The following is a 20086-nucleotide window of genomic DNA, read 5'->3' on the forward strand; positions in this document are numbered from 1 at the left end:
AAAGTTAAAGCTACCTTTACCTACTGAACCTGTATTGCGTCACACTCTACTCATTGTTTCACAACAACCTTAAGAGGTAACTAGCTGGTTCCTGTTTGCCACACAACTCTCTCCCAGTCCTTTATCTCCCCCTCTCTGACCTGCTGTGTTCCCTACCCCTCTCTGGCTAACGGTTAACTTTAGCCAACGAGAGGCACCAGCTGGAGGGCTCCAGGTGGCAATGCTGCCTTTCTACTGCTGCTAATCCCCTAGATGAATTCTTTATCATCTCTTACTTGTTCCCTAAACTCCATCTACACCTCTGTAAATAGTCCCTTCATTAAATTATCTTCAAATTCCAGGTAAGTGTATTTTCTGTTATCTGCTGGCACTTCACTGACATAGTATACACTATTATTACTCCATTTTATAAGTGCTGAAATTAGCTCAGAAGAATTAAACCTGCAAAATGTCACATGGCTAGGTAAGAGGAAGAAAGGGTCAGGAATGGCAAACACAGTTTTGTCTGACACTAACTCTTAACAACACTGCTAATACTAAAAGAAAAGTCCACATATACCTGTTGAATATTTAGCTGATCCATTTTTTTTCTACTTCTCGTTCCTCTTCTTACCCCTTTAAAATGATTTAAATCAAATCTTATACAAAATAAAGCATCACTGCTAGCCATAACTTAGTCTCTATAACTTAGATTATAAGCAGAATTTTTCAGAAACATGACAACACATTTTATAAACAACAAAAAACATTAAATTTGCTTTCTAAATAAATTTTGCCACTGTAATATTTTTCTCCTAAATATTGTTATCCAACGTATTTGCCTAGGTTAAAATTCTACTCCCTTTAAATACAAACAGATCAATAATCACAAAATCAAGATTTTACATCATATTTTCCCTAAGAAGCAGCATATTTTTTCTTCATAGTTATATAGTCAAAGGACTAGAGTTCAGAAGACAGATCAAATATAACACTTCAGAAAAAAGAGCATAGCAGGGACGGCAAAGATTAGGTTTCTTTTAAGGAAGGCCATAGTTTTTCTTGCTTTATGAAGACATGCTAAGTAGTTACTACACCACCACAATGAATCCTCAAATCAAAATTTTAGAAGACTAAAAAATGAAACAAAATTTAGTTTGTTTTTAGAATAAACACATTAAGTTCAAGAACTAAGTTTATGGTTCTTTCTACGTGCTGTCAAATGCTGTTTTCTCCACTATAACTACCATTATATATTGACTTGATTCTACCCCTTCCATTTGAATATTCTGTTTGAACTGCACAATGTTATCTGATCTATTTTCAATTTAGATTATGGTCCAATGGCCAGGTGTGGTGGCGTATGCATGTAATTCCAGCACTTTGGGAGGCCAGAATGGGAGGATTGCTTGAGGCCAGAAGTTAAGACCAATCTAGCCAACAAATCAAGATCCTGCCTCTACCAAAAAATTTAAAAATTAGCCAAGCGCAGTGGTGTGTGCCCCTAAGGCAAAAGGATCGCTTAAGCCCAGGAGTTCAAGGTTGCAGTGAGCCATGATCATACCCTGCACTCCAGCCAGAGTGAGACTCTGTCTCAAAAATATATACATATTATATATGGTCCAATTTTTTCACAATATATCCTAGCATTATCCAACTTTATCCCTAGATGCAATTTTACCTATGCTTTCTTAAAGAATTTTGAAGGATTTATTGTTTAATTCACTGATCCATTTTGAATTTAGCTGTAAGACATGAGACAAAAATGTGCTTTTATTTTTTTCTACAAATGGTTTGTAGGTTGAGACATCATTGCTGAATAGTCCACCCAGCTTTTCCTCGCTGATGTGAATACAACCTTGTCATAAACTAGATCTCCACATGTATTTGAATGGAGCCTATGTTTGTCTCCTTTACCCAACTGTCCGGCTTTCTTTTCCAAAACATTTTAGAATGTAATTGAACATCTGGTAGTTGCAAGACTCTTTTTCTGAAAATTTTTGGCTATTCTGACAGACATTTTTCTGCCAGGTGAACGTAATATCATTTTGTTCTGTAAAAAAAAAAAAAAAAAAAAAAAAATCTATCATTTTAATTTGGTCTTCTAATCCCAGACAGAACTGAACTAGCAAAAACTACAATGTGTCACAGAATAATGAACTGCAGGAAATAATGACATACACATTTATATTAGAAAAAAATAGTGCCTAGGATCTCCTAAAATAACTGTTATTGCTATTTTAAAACTTCATAATCTGCAAATATTCATTTGTAGAAATTCAAAACATTCCTAAGAACTTCATATATGGAAATTTTTCATAGGTAAACAACCTAAAATAATGGAAAATCCAGATGCTTAGAGAAGTTAATTGCAACTATAATTGCAGAAAACAGAAAAACTGAAAACTATCTAGATCTCAGACAAGCGAAGCACCATGTTATTTATACATTCCATAGAATAGTAAGCAGTAAAAAAAAATTATGAAGACCATGTAGCAATATGAAAAAAAGCAGAATAACCATTAACATTTACCAAGCATTTATGCTTTCGGTTTGCTAAGTGTTTAAAATGCATTATCTCACTGAATCCTAGTAATATTGCCATTATGTCTATCATTAGTCTAGAGCTAGAAAATAATGGACCCAGGATTCAAACTCAGGTCTCTAATTTCAGAGACAAAGTATGTTAGAATTTGCTTATTTGAATTATATAAATAAGGACAATAATTGAAAGAAGAGAGCAATGGAAACCAGAATGACAGTTTTCCTTTAAAAAAAAAACAGTTGTTATAATGCAGTTTGGGTAAAAATATAATTTTTTTAGAAGTCTTTTTGTGTTGTGTTCATCATAAAACAACTTTAATGTATATACTGCATTTAGTTATGATGGGTATTATTTCAGAAAACTTTGTTACAATCACTTACATGTATGTTTCTCACTGTGGGTTGTAGTCAGAAAAAGTTAGAAACACTGCCTTATATTGTGCAGTGTAAACACATAGTACTGTTATAATGCAGTAACTAAAGTCAACAAATCTATTAGCCAATAAAAATCCCAAGAAGCCTAGAAATGTTAACAGTCTCGAGAAAATCTGTCCAACAGAACTATCTGTGACAAAAGAAATATTTTCTGTCTATACTCTGCTGTCCTATACACTGTATCCACTAGCCACATATGGCTACTAAGCACTTGAAATGTAGCCAGTGCAACTGACGAACTAAATTTCACATTTTTACTTAATTGAAATGTAAATGCTGCATGTAGCTGGTAGCTACCACATTAGACAGCACTGCCTCAGGGTTTGCTCTTACCCATTCTAGGTAGGTAAGCCAACCAAACACAATCTTACCTAAAAATATGGCAAAGTACTTCATGTGAAAGTTGATTCATATAGTCCTTTGTTTCATCTGCGGTCATTTCTTCTGGAATTTCATTATTCATGATACATGTTTTCACACTTTTCTTTCGTGGCCCCATTGTTGTGCAGTCTCCAGTATCAACGAGAATATCTTCCCTTTTGTTTACTTGAGTTCAAAGTACCTGAAAAGCAAACAGAGAATGAAGTAGACTAAAAAAACACACCCCCTATTAAAACCCAGGTTAAACAATGTTTATTTTCAAACACACACAGGCAAAGGTATCATAATGGTACACATCACATTCAAATTAATAAAAATATTAATTTGTTCTGTGCAAAAAGCACAGAATATCATTTTCTGAAGATGAGTAGAGAATCAACTTCTGAAGATAATATAAATATGCATTATTTAGAAAGAGCAAAAATCCAGGAATCATGAGTATTGTGCTTTAATTTGTACTGTTGCTTCTTAGCTTATTCACTCAATTTCTCCAAGTATCAATTTCTTCAAATGCAACGTGTGATCATTAAATGAGGAATCAAAAGCTCTTCCAGCTCCAGGAGCTTGTGGTTCTTTCTAGGACTGCCCCTAACATAGTAGAAAGAAGAAGAGATTCTTGGGTTCTAATCTTGATTCTGCCCCCAAATTATTTCTATAAACTTGCATCAATCTTTAAAATTCTTCATTCTCTCACCTATAAAGCCAGAGATTAGATTAGTCATGGACCCCTTTGTGAATCTGATAAAAACTAGAGAACTCCTAAAAAATAAACACAAGCTTATATACAATTTCAGAGAAAGAATGAACCATCCCTTTTCCCTCTCTTGTAAATATTGAGATGGTATTTCACTTTTGCATCACATGCACATTTTGTTTTTAAAATAAGCTTTAGAGAAGGATGAAAAGAGAAAGAGAGAAAAGAGGGGAGAGAGGAGGAATGCAGAGGGAAAGCAGGGAGAAAATGGGTTGCATGAGCACCCATATGGTTTTCTGTTTTATTGATCAGCATGTGGAGTTAACACCTTGATTGTCAAATTGTCTAGAAATATTTTAATAATGTTGGTCCAGATATAGGGAAGTTTATAGGAAATACTGGTCTCTTTTATATTAATGGCTTTGTAGATGGAGGAGGCACAGGATGACAGCTCAAAAGAGGTACATTCACATTTATTTAAATATGCCTTGGCACATTTATTTTGAATATCACTTGTGTACTCTGGGCCCATTGTAAACAAACGGCTCAGAGGCAAGTGGAGATACACAATTAAATAACCACGCAAATGAGCTCAGAATTACACACGGAGATAACTGCTACAAAGACAGTAAACACAGTTCTGAAGCCTCATACAACAAAGGGACCTGAGTCACTAATGGTTCTCCTAAGCGAAAGACAATTGAGCCCATAACTGAAAGGAGAGCAGGAATTAACACTGCAAAAAGTAGGAAAGAACTCAGTAGGAGAAAGGTACCTGGTGGGCAGAGGGTACTTTAAGTATGTGCAGTTCTTGAGGTTTTTTTTGCCTCAGCAGTAAATGGACACACTACTAGGCTAAGTAAATCTTCATCATTTCTCGTGCCTGTGTGTGTGTGTTCTGGTCGCTTCTTCTCTCACTGAAAGGTTATGTGCTATTTACTTCTCGAGGCTGTCAGCATGCTTGCCTCTCATACCCCAAACACACACACACACACACACACACACACACAACCTCTTTTGTTGTTTCTAACCAGTATGGCCTGAGAAACCAGAGAAATCAATGTGTGTGGACTGGTATATGGGCTATGCTACCCTGAATTTGTGACACGTATCTTAACTTCTCAGAAGCTTACTCCTATGTTGTCCATCACATTTTGGCTAACAGGCCTCCGGAAAAATAAAGTTCATACTCGGAACTGCCCAAGCTAAAAGAAAAGCTATAAATAAACTCACCTGCTTCTGATTAATCACTGCCCACCTTTTCTTGTTTACTGCCCTGACTCCTCCAAATGAATCTTTCCATCTTATGATAAGCTCCTGAAACCTCTAAGGTTACATTGAACATGTAGTCAACAAATCCAGTAGCCTCTTTCCAGTGCTTCCCCATCTGACCCATTTGTATTATGGGACACTGCTGACCACTCCTTTGAAACCCTCTCATCCTTTGGCTCCCAAAGTGATATTCTTGATTCTTGTCGTTCCTCTACGACCACTGCTCAGTCTCCTTTGCTAATTCATCCTCAAGCCCTCTTCTCCCTGGGCAATTGTACTCATTCCCAAGGATTTAGCTATTACAAATATATATATATATATATACACACACACACACACACACACAAAGAAAAGCAAAAAAAGAAAAAATTTCTAACTCTACTTCTTACCTCTCCTGAACTCTGAACTTTATTTCCTCTGCCTATCAGAAATTTTCACCTCAATAACTTGAACATCCTTCAAAAACACTATGTCCAAAATGAACTCCTTCATATCACGAACCCTCCCCCTCCCCAAAACAAAGATACACAGATATATACAAATAAACACACCTATTTCCCTAATGTTTTACTAAATTCCTGAATTGTAAACCTTGAAATCATCCTAAATATATTCTCATTTCTTGTTTCCTACAGACAAGATGGGCTATTTTTATCAATTTTATCTCAATACAGTTCTTACATCCATTCCCATTACCTTTTGGGACTCCATTAACATTCACGTACACTAATGAAATGGCTTCCTAAATGATACCCATCACTGTATCCTCAGGGTCGAGGAAAAGCTTAGCAGACACTATGCCTGCCATAAGTAATTTACTGAATAAATGCTTACCATGCTATACTCCACACTGAAGCCAGTTATCTTTTTCAAACAGTCCCCTGATTTATAGTGTTAAGTGAAAAAAGCAAAACATAGACTACATCTGAAGTATGATTCTAAGAACAACATAATTTTAAAAATTAAAAAGATTACCCCCCTAAAACTTTTTTTAAAAAGTATGATAAAAAAGACAAATATACTGTGTCTGCATACAACATTTTATGAAAGATGACAACAAAATATTAACCGGTAACCTTTGAGGAGTGATAACCGAGGTTTAGGAAAGCAGAAAAAAACTTTTACTTTTCACTTCATATTATTCTCCATCATTTGAAATTTTCAGATTGTTTTTAAGAAGTACAATATACATGGCCAAGCAAAACAATCAGCCTACAAGGAATCCTGTTTCAGAGGATAAAATATTTCCAATCTAATCTCAAAATACCAGATGTTCCAGTCTTATCTTCTTCCAATCCTTACCACTTGCTCTCAGTATACTCACTCTAGCAGACCAGTATCTTCTTAGTTCCCCCAAACAACCACTGGTGTTTCATTCCTAATATGCTTTTAACTCTGACTGGAAATGTCCTTCTTTTCCCTACTTTGCCTAGAAAACTGCCTGTAAAAATCTAGCTTAATGTAAGTCCTCTGTAAAAGCTTCCCCTACTGACTCCTTCATTTGAGCTCCCTGTGGGACTTAACATATGCTTCCACAGCAGTTTGTGTAGTGATTTATTAGTCATGTTTCTGCTAAAAAATCTTGCCTCTAGGTGATAACAAGTCCTTGCTCACAATATATCCTCAAATATCTAATGTATGAATATCCACCAGTCTTTCCATTATTCTATATACATCCAGTAGCTTCAAGGCTGCTGCTAAAAACCATTTCATGCTCTTATGAGACGTTTGCTACCACAGCATTCAATGATCTCAGCAACAAACTTATAGCCCAGACAATAATGCAATCAGATTGTACTGCAGTGACACACCTAACAGCTACTCTGTAGCATGTAAAAGCCTCAACAGGATGATTAACCAGCAAAGACTAATCTACCCACAAATTACCTAGACGCTCAGACCAATCCACCAGTTGTTATATTTTAGCACGTTCAGCTTTAAGAATCTTGACAATCCTTCATAGAGATGATGCTCTTGATTCTTTATTCCTTTAATAAAAAGCTTTTTTTAATCCCTTCTTCCTCCTTTTTCTTCCTCAAATTCACACCACCTAATAACATCTTCCTCTACTGATTCCACCTTTGATTGTTCCTTAGGATTTTGCAATGTAGTGCTTTTGTGTGAATTAGATTTAGTAGCCCTAGTGCACAAACTATACATAAATTTTTAGACTAAATACCCTGCACCTTAAATATCATTGAGTTTATAAAACTCCACTTATTGAGAGTTAACAAATATTTACTCACAGAAATAATGTTATACAATATTATACTGAGGTTAGATCTCCAGGAAGCTGACAAAAACCTTCTTAACCTACAATATCCTTTAACACTAACTAGCAAAAAGCCTAAATTTTAAATTAGCAGGACTGACAAAATTTTAGGTAAAACTATTCATATTTCTTACATCATGGCTAGAATTGAAGACTTAGGTCTTTTAGTTCTTACTTGGCAGGTGGAATAGTGATGCCCCTGCCCTAAGCCTATCGTGGGGAAGGAACTTGTGGAGATGAACACTAGGGTAAAAGAAAAGATCTCTATCTTACATATAGGAGGTTGACAGGATTTATAGCCTGGAGAAATCTACCAGCCTTCTCAAGTCCAAGTAGATGTCTCTGAAAATGTTCAGGAGATAAAAAGCTTCCTCAGTCAAAAAATACTTTATTTTCCCCTACTCTTACTCGGTCTTGATAAAGGACAACAAAGTTGCTTCAGCTAAAGTTGGCTTCATCTTCATTTAAGTGAAACACCCAGCTGGGCTATGCTGAGTATTTCATCTCAGGTACTGATGAATAGGGACCTGGTTTCCCTATATGAGAAAGAAAACTTGAAATTCACACAAAGTCCCAAGTAAGCGGTGATGGTTTTTTTTTTTTTTTTTGAGACAGAGTCTCGCTGTGTCGCCCAGGCTGGAGTGCAATGGCACGATCTTGGCTCATTGCAACTTCTGCCTCCTGGGTTGAAGAAATTCTCCCACCTCAGCCTCCCGAGTAACTGGGACTACAGGCATACACCACCACACCCAGCTAATTTTTGTATTTTTAGTAGAGATGGCGTTTCACCATGTTGGCCAGACTGCTATCAAACTCCTGACCTCAAGTGACCCATCCGTCTCAGCCTCCCAAAGTGCTGGGATTACAGGCGTGAGCCACCACACCCGGCCAGTATCCCTTTTTAATGTGCACCCTTTCTCTTATTGGCTTTTCTTTTTAGTTGGAAGAGGAACCAAAGCAAGTGAGGAGAAAATTGCCATCACTAGCCTTGTGTTTTTTTCTCACTCCTACCTCCAAAATACCACTTGCCACTAAACATCCTGCCTTCAATTCACTTGAGAAACTCAATAATGCAGAGAAGATACAAAGCAGTAGCAGGTTAAAAAAGAAAGAGTAAAGGAGGGGAAAGTCCAGTTATCGGCATTAAAGAAAGATGAGTTGGAGGAAGTCTTGCCGAGAAGTCACGGAGCATGAGGGACAGGTGAATACAGGTATACCTTAACTGTGATTCACTTTACTGTGCTTCAAAGATAGTGTGTCTTTCACAAATTGAAGGTTTGTGGCAACACTGCATCAAGCAAGTTTATTGGTGCCCTTTTTCCAGCAGCATGTGCTCACTTCGTGTCTGTGTGTCACATTTTGGCAATTCTCACAATATTTCATATCCTTTCATTATTATTATGTGTGTTACGGTGATCTATGATCAGTGATTTTTGATGTTACTACTTTAGTTGTTTTGGAGGTACCACAAACCATGCTACGTAAGATGGCAAACTTGATTGATAAATATGGTGTCGTTCTAACTGCTCCACTGGCTAGCTGTTCTTCCTATCTCTGTCGCTCTCCTTATGCCTCCCTATTTCCTGAGACACAACAATATTTAAATTAGACCAATTAAGAACTCTACAATGGCCTCTAAGTGTTCAAGTGAAAGGAAGAGTTGAGCATCTCTCACTTTAAATCAAAACCAAGAAATGACTAACCTTAGTGAGGAAGTCATGTTGAAAGCCAAGACAGACCAAAAGCTAGGCTTCTTGTGCCAAACATTAGCTAAGTTGTGAACACAAAGAAAAAGTTCTTGAGAAAATTGTTACCCCAGTGAATAAACAAATGATAAGAAAGCAAGACAGCCTATTGCTGATATACACAAAGTCTGAGTTTTATGGACAGAAGTTCAAACCAGCCACATTCCCTAAGCCAAAGCCTAATCCAGAGCAAGGCCCTAAGTCTCTGCAATTCTATGAAGGCCAAGAGAGGTGAGGAAGTTTTAGAAGAAAAGTTGAAAGCTAGAAGAGGGTGGTTCATGAGTTTATGGAAAGACGTTGTCTCCATAGCGGAAAAGCACAAGGTGAAGCAGCAAATGTTGATGGAGAAGCTGCAACAAGTTATCCAAAAGATCTAACTTAGATAACAGCTGAAAGTAGCTGCACTACACAACAGATTTTCAGTATGTACACCCTTCCATTGGAATAATATTCCATATCAGATTTTCACTGCTAGGGAGAAGTAAATGCCTAGCTTCAAAGGGCAGGCTGATTATCTTGTTAGAGAATGCAGCTGGTGACATGAAGTTGAAGCCAGTGCTCACTAACCATTCCGAAAATCCTAGGGCCCTTCAGAATGATGCTAAATCTACTCTGCCTGTGCTCTATAAAAGGAACAACAAAGCCTGAATGACAGCACATCTGTTTACAGCATAGTATACTAAATACTTTAAGACTTCCACTAAGATCTACTGCTCAGAAAAGTTTCCTTTCAAAATATTACTGTTCATTGACAATGGACCTAGTCATCCAAGAGGTCCATTAGATATACAAAGAGATTAATACTGTTTCCAGGCCTGCTAACACAATATCCATCTGCAGCTAACAGATCAAGAACTTTCAACTTTCAAGTCATATTATTTAAGAAACAAATTTCCTGGCTGGACGCGGTGGCTCACACCTGTAATCCCAGCACTTTGGGAGGCCGAGGCAGGCGGATCACGAGGTCAGGAGCTCGAGACCAGTCTGGCCAACATAGTGAAACCCCATCTCTACTGAAAATACAAAAATTAGCTGGGTATGGTGAAATGTGCCTGTAGTCCCAGTCACTTGGGAGGCTGAGGCAGGAGAATTGCTTGAACCAGGGTGTCAGAGGTTGCAGTGAGCCAAGATCGTACCACTGCACTTGAGCCTGGTAACAGAGCTAGACTCCGTCTCAAAAAAAAAAAAAAAAAAAAAAAAAAGAAAGAAATTTCCTAAGGCTATAGCTGCCACAGACTATGGTTCCTTTGATGGATAAGGGCAAACTAAATTCAAAACCCTCTGGAAAGGATACACATTCTAGAAGCTGTTAAGAACGTCTGTGATTCATGGGAGGAGGTCAAAATATCAACATTAACAAGAGTTTGGAATCCAGTCCTCATGGATGACTCTGAGGGATTCAAGACTTCTGTGGTTATAGGAGGAGCAGGATTGAAATAATAAACAACAAAAGACTTCAGTGGAGGAAGTTGCTGCAGATGTGGAGGAAACAGCAAGAGAACTACAATCGGATGTAGAGCCTGAAGATGTGACTGAATTGCTGCAATCTCATGATAAAACTTGAACAGATGAGAAGTTGCTTCTTATAGATGAACAAAGAAAGTGGTTTGTTGAGATGAAATCTACTTCTGGTGAAGATGCTGTGAACATTATTGAAATGACAACAAAGGATTTAGAATACTACATAAACTCAGTTGATATGGCAGCACCAGGGTTTGAGAGGACTGAATCTAATTTTGAAAGAAGTTCTACTGTGAGTAAAATGCTATCATACATCGCATGTTACAACAAAATATTTCCTAAAAGGAAGAGCCAATCAATGAGGCAAACTTCACTGTTGTCCTAAGAAACTGCCAAGCCACCCCAACGTTCAGCAACCACCACCCTGATCAGTCAGCAGCCATCAAGACAGAGACAAGATCTTCCATTAACAAAAATATTATGACTTGCTGAAGGCTCAGATTGATTGTTAGCATTTTTTTTAAATTAAGTACTTTAAAATTATGGCATATACATTATTTTAGATATAATGCTGTTGCACACTTAATAGATTATACTACATTGTAAAATATAACTTCTACATACACAGGGAAACCAAAAACTTTGTGACTTGCTTTATTGCAGTAGTCTGGAACCAAACCTGCAGTATCTCTGAGCTATGCCTGAATAAATAAGGAGGAGAATGTTTATATATAAGACTATACTTTGTGGTACCAGGTGTTACCTATAGGCTTAGCAACTTCTAGACCCTCAGACTCTGAACCTTAAGGAAATGTCAGAAATGACAGAATTATAGAATCCTAGAATGTTAAAAGTCGAAGAGGACCTGAGAGACTACCTAATCACACAGTTCTCAATTTTTTGTGGGTCACAAACCCATCTGAGAATACGATGAAAGTGGCACATCCGTTTTCCAGACTCATGCCAGCAGAAATACTTACACGATTTCAGGGGGTTCATATTCACAGACATCGAAGCTCATCTAGTGATCCCGAATTTTTAAGATGAACAAACAGAACCAGAGAGGATAAGGTGACAAATCACTTGCCCAAGATTAAATAGTGTCAACGTTCAGGCTGGGATACAGACTTCCCAGGTTACAGTAAACATCCTATCATCAAGTCAGTCTTCTGCCACCATGGCTGTCTTCCTGCATTCCAGAGCAATGCCCTAGTGCTTGGAGAAAGGCTTCGAGATGCTCTGATAGAACTGCATCTGACCACACCCTACCTTCACCAATTAGGGTTTATGGTCCATTTAATTTAGGCTCCCACACAGTGGTCTATGGCCACCTTAGGTACATTACAGTCACTCTGTGGCTGCCTGCTTAGCTGACCTTAGCCACAGGAAGCATTACTTTTGTCTTGGTGTTGCAAGCACATTCTTAAATCAGAGTTGTTTCCAAAAAGTGTTCTTCTCCTCCTATCTTGTCAATCCAAATCTCCTTCCCATCCCAAACTCAAACTACTTTTCTTTATCCTCATGAAAAATACCCCCTCTCACTTGAAACTTCCCTATATCCTCAATGATCCTATCTGGTCAAGGGCTTCCCTGCCCTTCAAGTTTCTCATGCCTTTCTTTAGTTTCTTTTGGTTTCAGCTTGCTCATATCAAAGTAATCTTGCATATCACTTAATTTGACCTCACAGACCTTAACTGACATGATAGACTACCTTGCTTATCTACTGACCGGGACAGCCTCTCTTGTCTAAAGAAATACCACACCACATCCACCAAACTGCTCAGATAAAAACCACACACAAACAAAACAAAACAAAAACCCCCCAACAGGATTACAGTGCTGAAAAAGGCCTAGGAATCATCCAGTTCAATCCTTCGTTTTACAGATAAGGAAAGTGAGGCCTAGAGATGCTAGATGGCTTGTCCAAAGTCACCGAGGCAGGATGTACCAGTGTGAAGCAGGGATCCAGGTCTTCAACTCCTTTTTAATTTTATTTCACTATACCACCTTATTTCATTTTAGTATACCACCAATTTTACTTCACTATATCACCCTATCTTACTGGAATCTAGTTGTCCCTTTTTCTCCTCTGCTATGCATTAGTATCTGTTTGACTAAATATAGTGTACCTCTGGGCACACAGCCATTTAAACAAAGAGGCACACAGAACTCTACATTCTTTACCCAAGGAGGACATCAGAATTACAGCATCACACATTTTAAAGAGGGGAAAGAAGGCTTACAGATAATCTAAAATGTTAATTCTCAAAATGAAAGTTAAAAATTACAAGCGGATTTTTTTCAGTCTATGCCGATGTAATACATACCCTCCAGATTGGACCTCCTCCCTCCCTGAGAAAATCATGGCTTTATAGAACTATTATTTTATCCTTCACTTGTGCTGGGGGAATGGGAAAGGGGATTAAAAACCAGTGACCTAATCCAACGTCTTCCTTTGGCTGATAAAATCTCAAGTTCAGAGAGAGGAAGGGATTTGGCCAAAGTAAACCATCAAGTTAATAGCAACTTTGAAACAAAGATCAAGGTCTCCTGTTTTTCACTTTGTAGTGATTTACACTGCTGGTTTAGGTGTATAAAACAAAGTTTTCTGGATAGAGCTTCTCATTGCACAGGAACCTTCCTAAGTGCCCAGTTGCCCTTGGCCAGCTTGGTGTCTGCAAAGAAACACGGTAGACATCTCTTAAGTCAAATTCTGGGTGTGCAGAGTGCAGGGAGAACATGCTTTTCAGGTCTGTAAAGACTCCATGAAAAGGGAGTTAAGAATTTGATTTCCACAGCTAGGGCACGGACATCAAAGGCATCCACAGATAAGCAAACTGCAGCACAGAAAGGCTAATGGACCTAGACAAGGTCACACAGTGTGTAGGTGGAAGCGGTAAAACTAGAATTCAGGGCTCCTGATACTCTGGCGTGGCAGCCAAAGATGTGTTCACTGCTTCCTGCTCAGGGACATCCCCTCAGTACGCTGAACACAGACCTCCTTCACTTTACTGGCCGAAACACCGACTTAACATTAAAATCATGAAATTCGTGACGCCCGGGGTGGGAGACAGTCACAGAAGCTGTCCAGTCCAACACCCTCACCCATTTCATTGAGGAAACTAGGGCCCAGAAAGGGTTCTTTATGCTGGATTTTGGGGCCAGGTTCAGACAAGCAGGCAAACCCCACAAGCACGGCCTAGAAGGCCAGGAACTACAAATTCAACCCCTGATCTCTCAGGGAGCTCTAGGCCCGAAGGGGGCCAGAGGCCGAGCTTAAGCGGTCGGAAGTTCCAGAACCCCCATCCAGCTACCTCAGCCCTGCCGCACGCACTCCGGGCTTTGCCACCCCGCTCCCGGTCCCCAGGCCCACTCAGCCGCCGCCTCACCTACTCCGACCCTCCGCCTGTTATTGTGGTTGAGAGGGAGGGACGCTACAGACACTTCCCGGCCCCCACCGCTGAGGCACTTCCGCTTCCGCCGCCGCTCGCATATTTCCGGAGTGTCGTCATCCGGGGCTGGACCCTCAAACCCGTGTCCATATTGTGTGTGTGAAGAAGCATCGAAGCGCGGCAGCCATGTTCAGCGTGGCATTTCGGAAGGCTTGTCGGGGGTGGAGAGCGGGGGCGGGTTGCTGGTCTTTCACGTGACACTAAAGCGCCATGCCGGAAGCACTGAGTCTGATGCGCCGGAACCAGTCTCCACCGTGTGGTTTGGTCTTGATTTCCACTGGTACTCTGGGTGTTGGATAAGCCTCTGGACCTCGCCTTTGTCATTTGCGAAGTGGATAGGTTCCAATAGAGATTTTCCCAGAATCATTCAACTAAAAATAGAGAACTTTTTTTTGAGAGGAAGGACGGGGGCGCAGTTAAAGATGTTAACGTTAAGCCATCCCTTCTGTGATTTCGGGACATTGTCTTTGCACGTAAGTAATAGTATTTTACAGTCCAAAGGAATTTCACATAAGTGTCATTAAAAACTCTACACTACTCTGACATGTAGGCAAGGATCAACTTAATCACCTTTTTTGTTGTTTAATGGATAAGGAATTGTCTTCAGAGAGTGTAATTGACTTGCACAATGTCGCACAGATGGACTGAAATTCTGATTTTTACCTTTTACATCCTGTGTTCTTGCCCTAATATACATGTAATTAATACGGGCTAAAATCCCTAGATTTAAATAGATACAAATACTTCTTAGGAAAGTTAGTGTGCATTAAAGCCATGTAAGACACGATTTGACAAGACGTAGCATTGACTAGGCTATTCTGCTGGAGAAGAAAAAGCTGAAGAAGGCTTGGGAATCCCATTTCTTCTTATTCTTTTCTTGATTGATAGCAGACCTACTGGTTTTTCCCCTCTTTCCCCAATATGGTTCGGCACCTTAGGTTTCAGCTTGTCTTAGGCAGTCACAGTTTTAGCTATCCCATTCCATATGTCAAACCATATATCTGTGTTTTTATTTGGAGCTCTGGTAGGACAAACAAAACAAAACCTCATCATATTGATGTACTATTCATTGTAATCTCAGCTTTCATGTTACATTCTTCCTGTAATTGAAGACAAAAATGAATTTTTATGCTATTTGCTTCTGTCGGTTTCTTCATATTCAAACTTTAATAAAGGAAACAGACTTTGGCTTTTTCTGTTTCCCAGATTATTCTGAAGAATAAATAGGAATTACAGAAGTTTCTAGTGCAAGGCATGGCATATTTAGAAGGCATTCGGTAAGATTTATTTCAGCACAATTGGCCTGAATTTTTAATTCAATAGAATATGATTTTCATTTTATTAGCATTCTTCCTTTTGTAAAAAGCACTGTAGTGGGACCTGAAATGAATACTCAGGAGTAAGAAAGCTTTCCTACCTCAAGTTTAGAAAATTTCCTACCACAAATCATTGTAATAAATGTTAAAGATATTTTCTTACTGCTATGAGTGTTATATATAATAAGATATCAACACTAGTTTTAACATTTTCAGGTAGAGCATGTTATATGTATCCCTTCATCTCTAGGATTTATTTGTACCTTGATGTTACAGGTTTTCATTAAAAAGGTCCTGAGTTAGTGTTTCTCCTATACAGTGGCATCATCATCATGGGGTCCCTGAGCGCTGCAGGAGAGTTTGCCCTACAGTAAATGACCTTAAACCGCTGTGTTGTTTTAATTTTCAATCCCCACTTTTTAATAATCTAAAATACCTCTTTTCATTCTTCCATGAGTTCCGGTATCAGCCCCTGTTCTTCCTTGAAATTCCTTAGGTACCTAAACAACAGATAATCCCTTTGTTAAAATGATGACTAATACTCAAGAGAAGTTTTGGTCAGGGATGGTGGTTGGAGTTTGCTCAGGACCGGTTCATATGGCTATGGAGCCTGTTCAGTGCACAACTGCAGAAGGTGCTATGCATATCAAGGCTATTCTTACTACCCTTAGACTTGGGTTATATGGCAGAACTCCACTATGAATTCAAATACAGGATTTTTTTTGAAGGTAAAAAGGAAAAAAAAAACTTGTAGCTGTTTTGACTGGGAAATTGTGTATTTAGTAGTCAGCAATGCAGGCTTTAGAACCAGAAAGACTTGGTTAAGTGTGAGTTCCTCTGCTTACTGGCAGAGAGACAATGGGCAATCACTTCAGCTCTAAGGTTCAGGTTTCTTTAAAATAGACATTGTAGTACCTACGTAACAAGTCACTCCATAATTTAGTGGCTAAAAATTTTATCTGCCCTGATTCTGTAGGGTAACTGGGTTAGGCTGGGCAGTCCTAGCTTGCAGTCTCTGGCATTTACAGTCAGATGTCAAACTGGGGCTGTAGTTAAATGTCAGCCTCTAATAGATGTTATATTGATGGCAGCTGAGGCTGGCTGATCTCTAGATGCTCAGTTGGAGCTATTTATCAGAGTGCCTACACTTGGGCTTTCCCTCAGATTTGGGTTTCTTATACCATGGTGTTTGGGTTTTGACAGGGAGCACTTGGAAGTAGAATGGGAAAAAAGGGAGCTGTTCCAAGCAAAACAGGAGGAAGCTACAAAACTTCATATGATCTAGCGTCTGCAGTCCCAGGGGTGATTTCCATCTTGTCGCGTTGGGTCAAAAAAGCCACAAAGCCAGCCCAGATTCAAGAGAAGAATAAGAGTCCACCTCTTAATTGAAGATGTAGCAAAGACTTTGTGGCCATCTATAATTTACCACACTACCTCATTGTTTTTAATTTTTAGATTTTTGGATGTATGTATATTAGCACAAGCATCAAAAAGTAAGGCTTGTAGTCCCACCAGCCCAGTCTTGCATTTGTGCGTGAATAATCTCATACATTATTTTTTAAGAAAAATTATGGCAAAATATATATATTTCTCATTTTAACCACTTTAAGTATACAGTTCAGTGGAATTATGCACATTCACATTGTTGTGCAAACACCACCACTGCCCATCATCATAACTTTTCTATCTTCCCAAACTGAAACTCTTTAAACAACAATTCCCTATGCTGTCCTCCCCCCAGTCCCTGGCAACCACCATTCTACTTTTTGACTCTATGATTTTGACCACTCTAGGTACTCATATAAGTGGAATCATAACAATATTTGTTATTTTATGTCTGAATTTTTTCACTTAGCATAATATCTTCAAGGTTCATCCATGTTGTAGCATGTATTTAGAATTTAATTCCTTTTTAAGTCTGAATAATATTCCACTGCATATATATTTCACATTTTGTTTATCAATTCATTCTTTATGTTATTTATTTGTTGTTTATTTTTCATTGTGATTAAAAACACATAACATAAAATTTACCATTTTAATTATGTATTTCCATTCATTTTTAGTTTTTAGTTAATGTATAATAATTGTACATATTCGTGGGATACAGAATGATATTTCAATACATGTATACAATCTATAATGATCAAAGCAGGCTAATTAGCATATCCATTCACCGCAAACATTTATCATTTCTTTGTGTTGCAAACATTCAAAATCCTCTGTTTTAGCTTCTTGAAAATATACAATAAACTATCATTAACTATATTCACCCTACCATTAACAGATGAATGAATAAAGAAAATGTGGAACATATTCACAAAATATGTATACAAAAGGATGAAATCCTGTCATTGGAGACAATATGGATGAACCTGGAGGACATTATGTTAAGTGAAATAACTCAGGCACAGAAAGATAAACACTGTATGTTTTCACTCATATGTGGGAGCTAAAAAAATTTTTGAGCCCATTTTTAAGTGTACAGTTCAGTAGTATCAACCATATTCACGTTGTTCAGCAGATCTCTAGAACTTTTTCATTGCGAAACTGATACTCTATATCCATTGAACAAGAGCTCTCCATTTTCTCCTACCCTAGCTCTGGAAACTACAGTTTTACATCCTGTTTCTGATTTTGACTATATTAAATACCTCATAGAAGTAGCTTCATACACTTTGTCTTTTTGTGACTGACTTATTTCACTTAGTATGGAGTCCTCAAGGTTTTAAGGCTGAATAATATTCCATTGCCTGTATATATCACATTATCTATTCATCCATCAGTGGGCATTTGGGTTGCTTCCACATTTTAGTTATTATGAATAATGCTGGAATAAACATGAGAGTGAAAATATCTTATTGAGATCTTGTTTTCATCTTTTGGCATATATATGCAGAGGTGGGATTGTTGAATCATAGGATAATTCTATTTTTAATTTTTTGAGGAGCCACCGTACTCTTCCATAGCAGTTACACTGTTTTACATTCTCATCAACAGTGTACAAAGGTTCCAATTTCTGCACATCCTCACCCTCATTTGTTTCTTGTGAGGTAATGTTTGTAATCCAGATAGAACAGTGCTTTGCAGGCAGCAAACACTCTATAAATGTTAGCTGTTATTATTTGATTGTTCAGAGACCTCTTTTCCTTCCTGCTTCTCAGCTATTTCTAGATAGTTGAAGTTATAAGGGCTGCATTCTTAGCATATGATATTTCTGAAGTTTACTTTCAAAGTGCCCTAATTTTTCCCAAGTTACATAAGAAAGTTCTGTGAAAGGATGTTGTATGTAGGTGTATACATAGAGAATTGCAATTTCAAAACCAACACGTGGTGGTAGATAAAAAACAAAAACAAAAGCCTGCATTGAAGACTTTTACACTTTCATAAGCATGAACTCTGAGTGACCATTAAACAATATTAAACATTAAGGACATTGCAGTTCATTTTTAATTTGTGCTGTACTGCACAAGATCATGTTTATGTGACAAGGAAGTAAAAAGGTTAAGAGTGAAACAGGAAATTCAACAAGCTTATTTTTAAAAAATTACCCTTTAGTGTTATGGTTTGAATGTGTTCCCCAAAGTTCATGTGTTGCAAACTCATATGGTTGGGGTCTGTGTTCCCACCAAAATCTCATGTCGAATTATAGTTCTCCGTGTTGGAGGAGGGGCATGGTGGGAGGTGATTGGATCATGGGGGCAGACTTCCCGCTTTCTGTTCTTATGAAAGTGAGTGAGTTCTTATGCGATTTGGTTGTTTGAAAGCATGTAGCACTTCCTCCTTCGCTTGCTCTCTCCTGCAGGCCATGTGAAGATATGCTTGCTTCCCTGTCACCTTCCACCATGATTGTAAGTTTCCTGAGGCCTCCCAGGAAGCAGAAGCCTGTACAGCCCACAGAACCATGACCTGATGAAATCTCTTTCCTTTATAAATTACCCAGTCTCAGGTATGTCTTTATGGCAGTGTGGGAATGGACTAATACAGAAACTTAATGTCTAATGCAATCGTGTTGAGAGGTGGAACTTTTAAAAGATAATTAGGTCATGAGAGCCCTCCCTCATGTATAGATCAATGCTGTTACCAGAGGAGTAGGTTCCTGATAAAAGAAGGAGTTTGGAGTTTGGCCCTTTCTCTGTCACTTGCTCTCGTTCTCACACTGTCTCTCACACACGCACTCTCTCTCTCTTTCTCGCTCTCTTGCCCATCTACCTTCTGCTGTGGGATGACACAACAAGAAGGCGGTCTCTAGATACAGGTCCCTTGACCTTGGACTTCCTGGACTCAAGAACTATAAGAAATAAATCTCTGTTCTTTATAAATTACCCAGTCTCAGGTATTCTGTTATAGCAGCAGAAAACAGACTAAGACTAATCTAATCATATTTTCTCTGTCACTACTTCTAGTTCAGATGTTTTAGTTTGATTACCAGAGGAATGACAGCAAAGATGTTAGAAAAGAAAGTACATTGAAATGCCAAAAATTCCAAATTCCATCATTTCTTCAGGCAGCCAACATTTATTAAACGTCTGTTT

The 20086-nt window shown here is 38.3% G+C and overlaps 1 protein-coding gene across 6 annotated transcripts in view; it reads right to left on the reverse strand.

The window, feature by feature from the left end:
- The window catches only part of FBXO38 (F-box protein 38), an 80557-nt gene that overhangs the window by 45063 nt on the left and 15408 nt on the right, over positions 1 to 20086 (reverse strand). For 2 of the 6 annotated variants that reach the window (XM_055285720.2, XM_055285719.2), the window contains exons 1-2: positions 14173 to 14281; positions 3330 to 3520 (exon numbers count right to left, since the gene is read on the reverse strand). In XM_055285720.2, the coding sequence (XP_055141695.1) occupies positions 3330 to 3457 (128 nt within the window). In that variant the 5' untranslated portion in view covers positions 3458 to 3520; positions 14173 to 14281. Of the gene's footprint in view, positions 1 to 3329; positions 3521 to 14172; positions 14443 to 15987; positions 16052 to 20086 lie in introns of those variants that run through there. The other 4 variants (XM_055285715.2, XM_055285714.2, XM_055285717.2 and 1 more) reach the window with 4 other exon arrangements.

Source organism: Symphalangus syndactylus, chromosome 7 (genome assembly GCF_028878055.3).
Source record: "Symphalangus syndactylus isolate Jambi chromosome 7, NHGRI_mSymSyn1-v2.1_pri, whole genome shotgun sequence".
NCBI lineage: Eukaryota > Metazoa > Chordata > Mammalia > Primates > Hylobatidae > Symphalangus > Symphalangus syndactylus.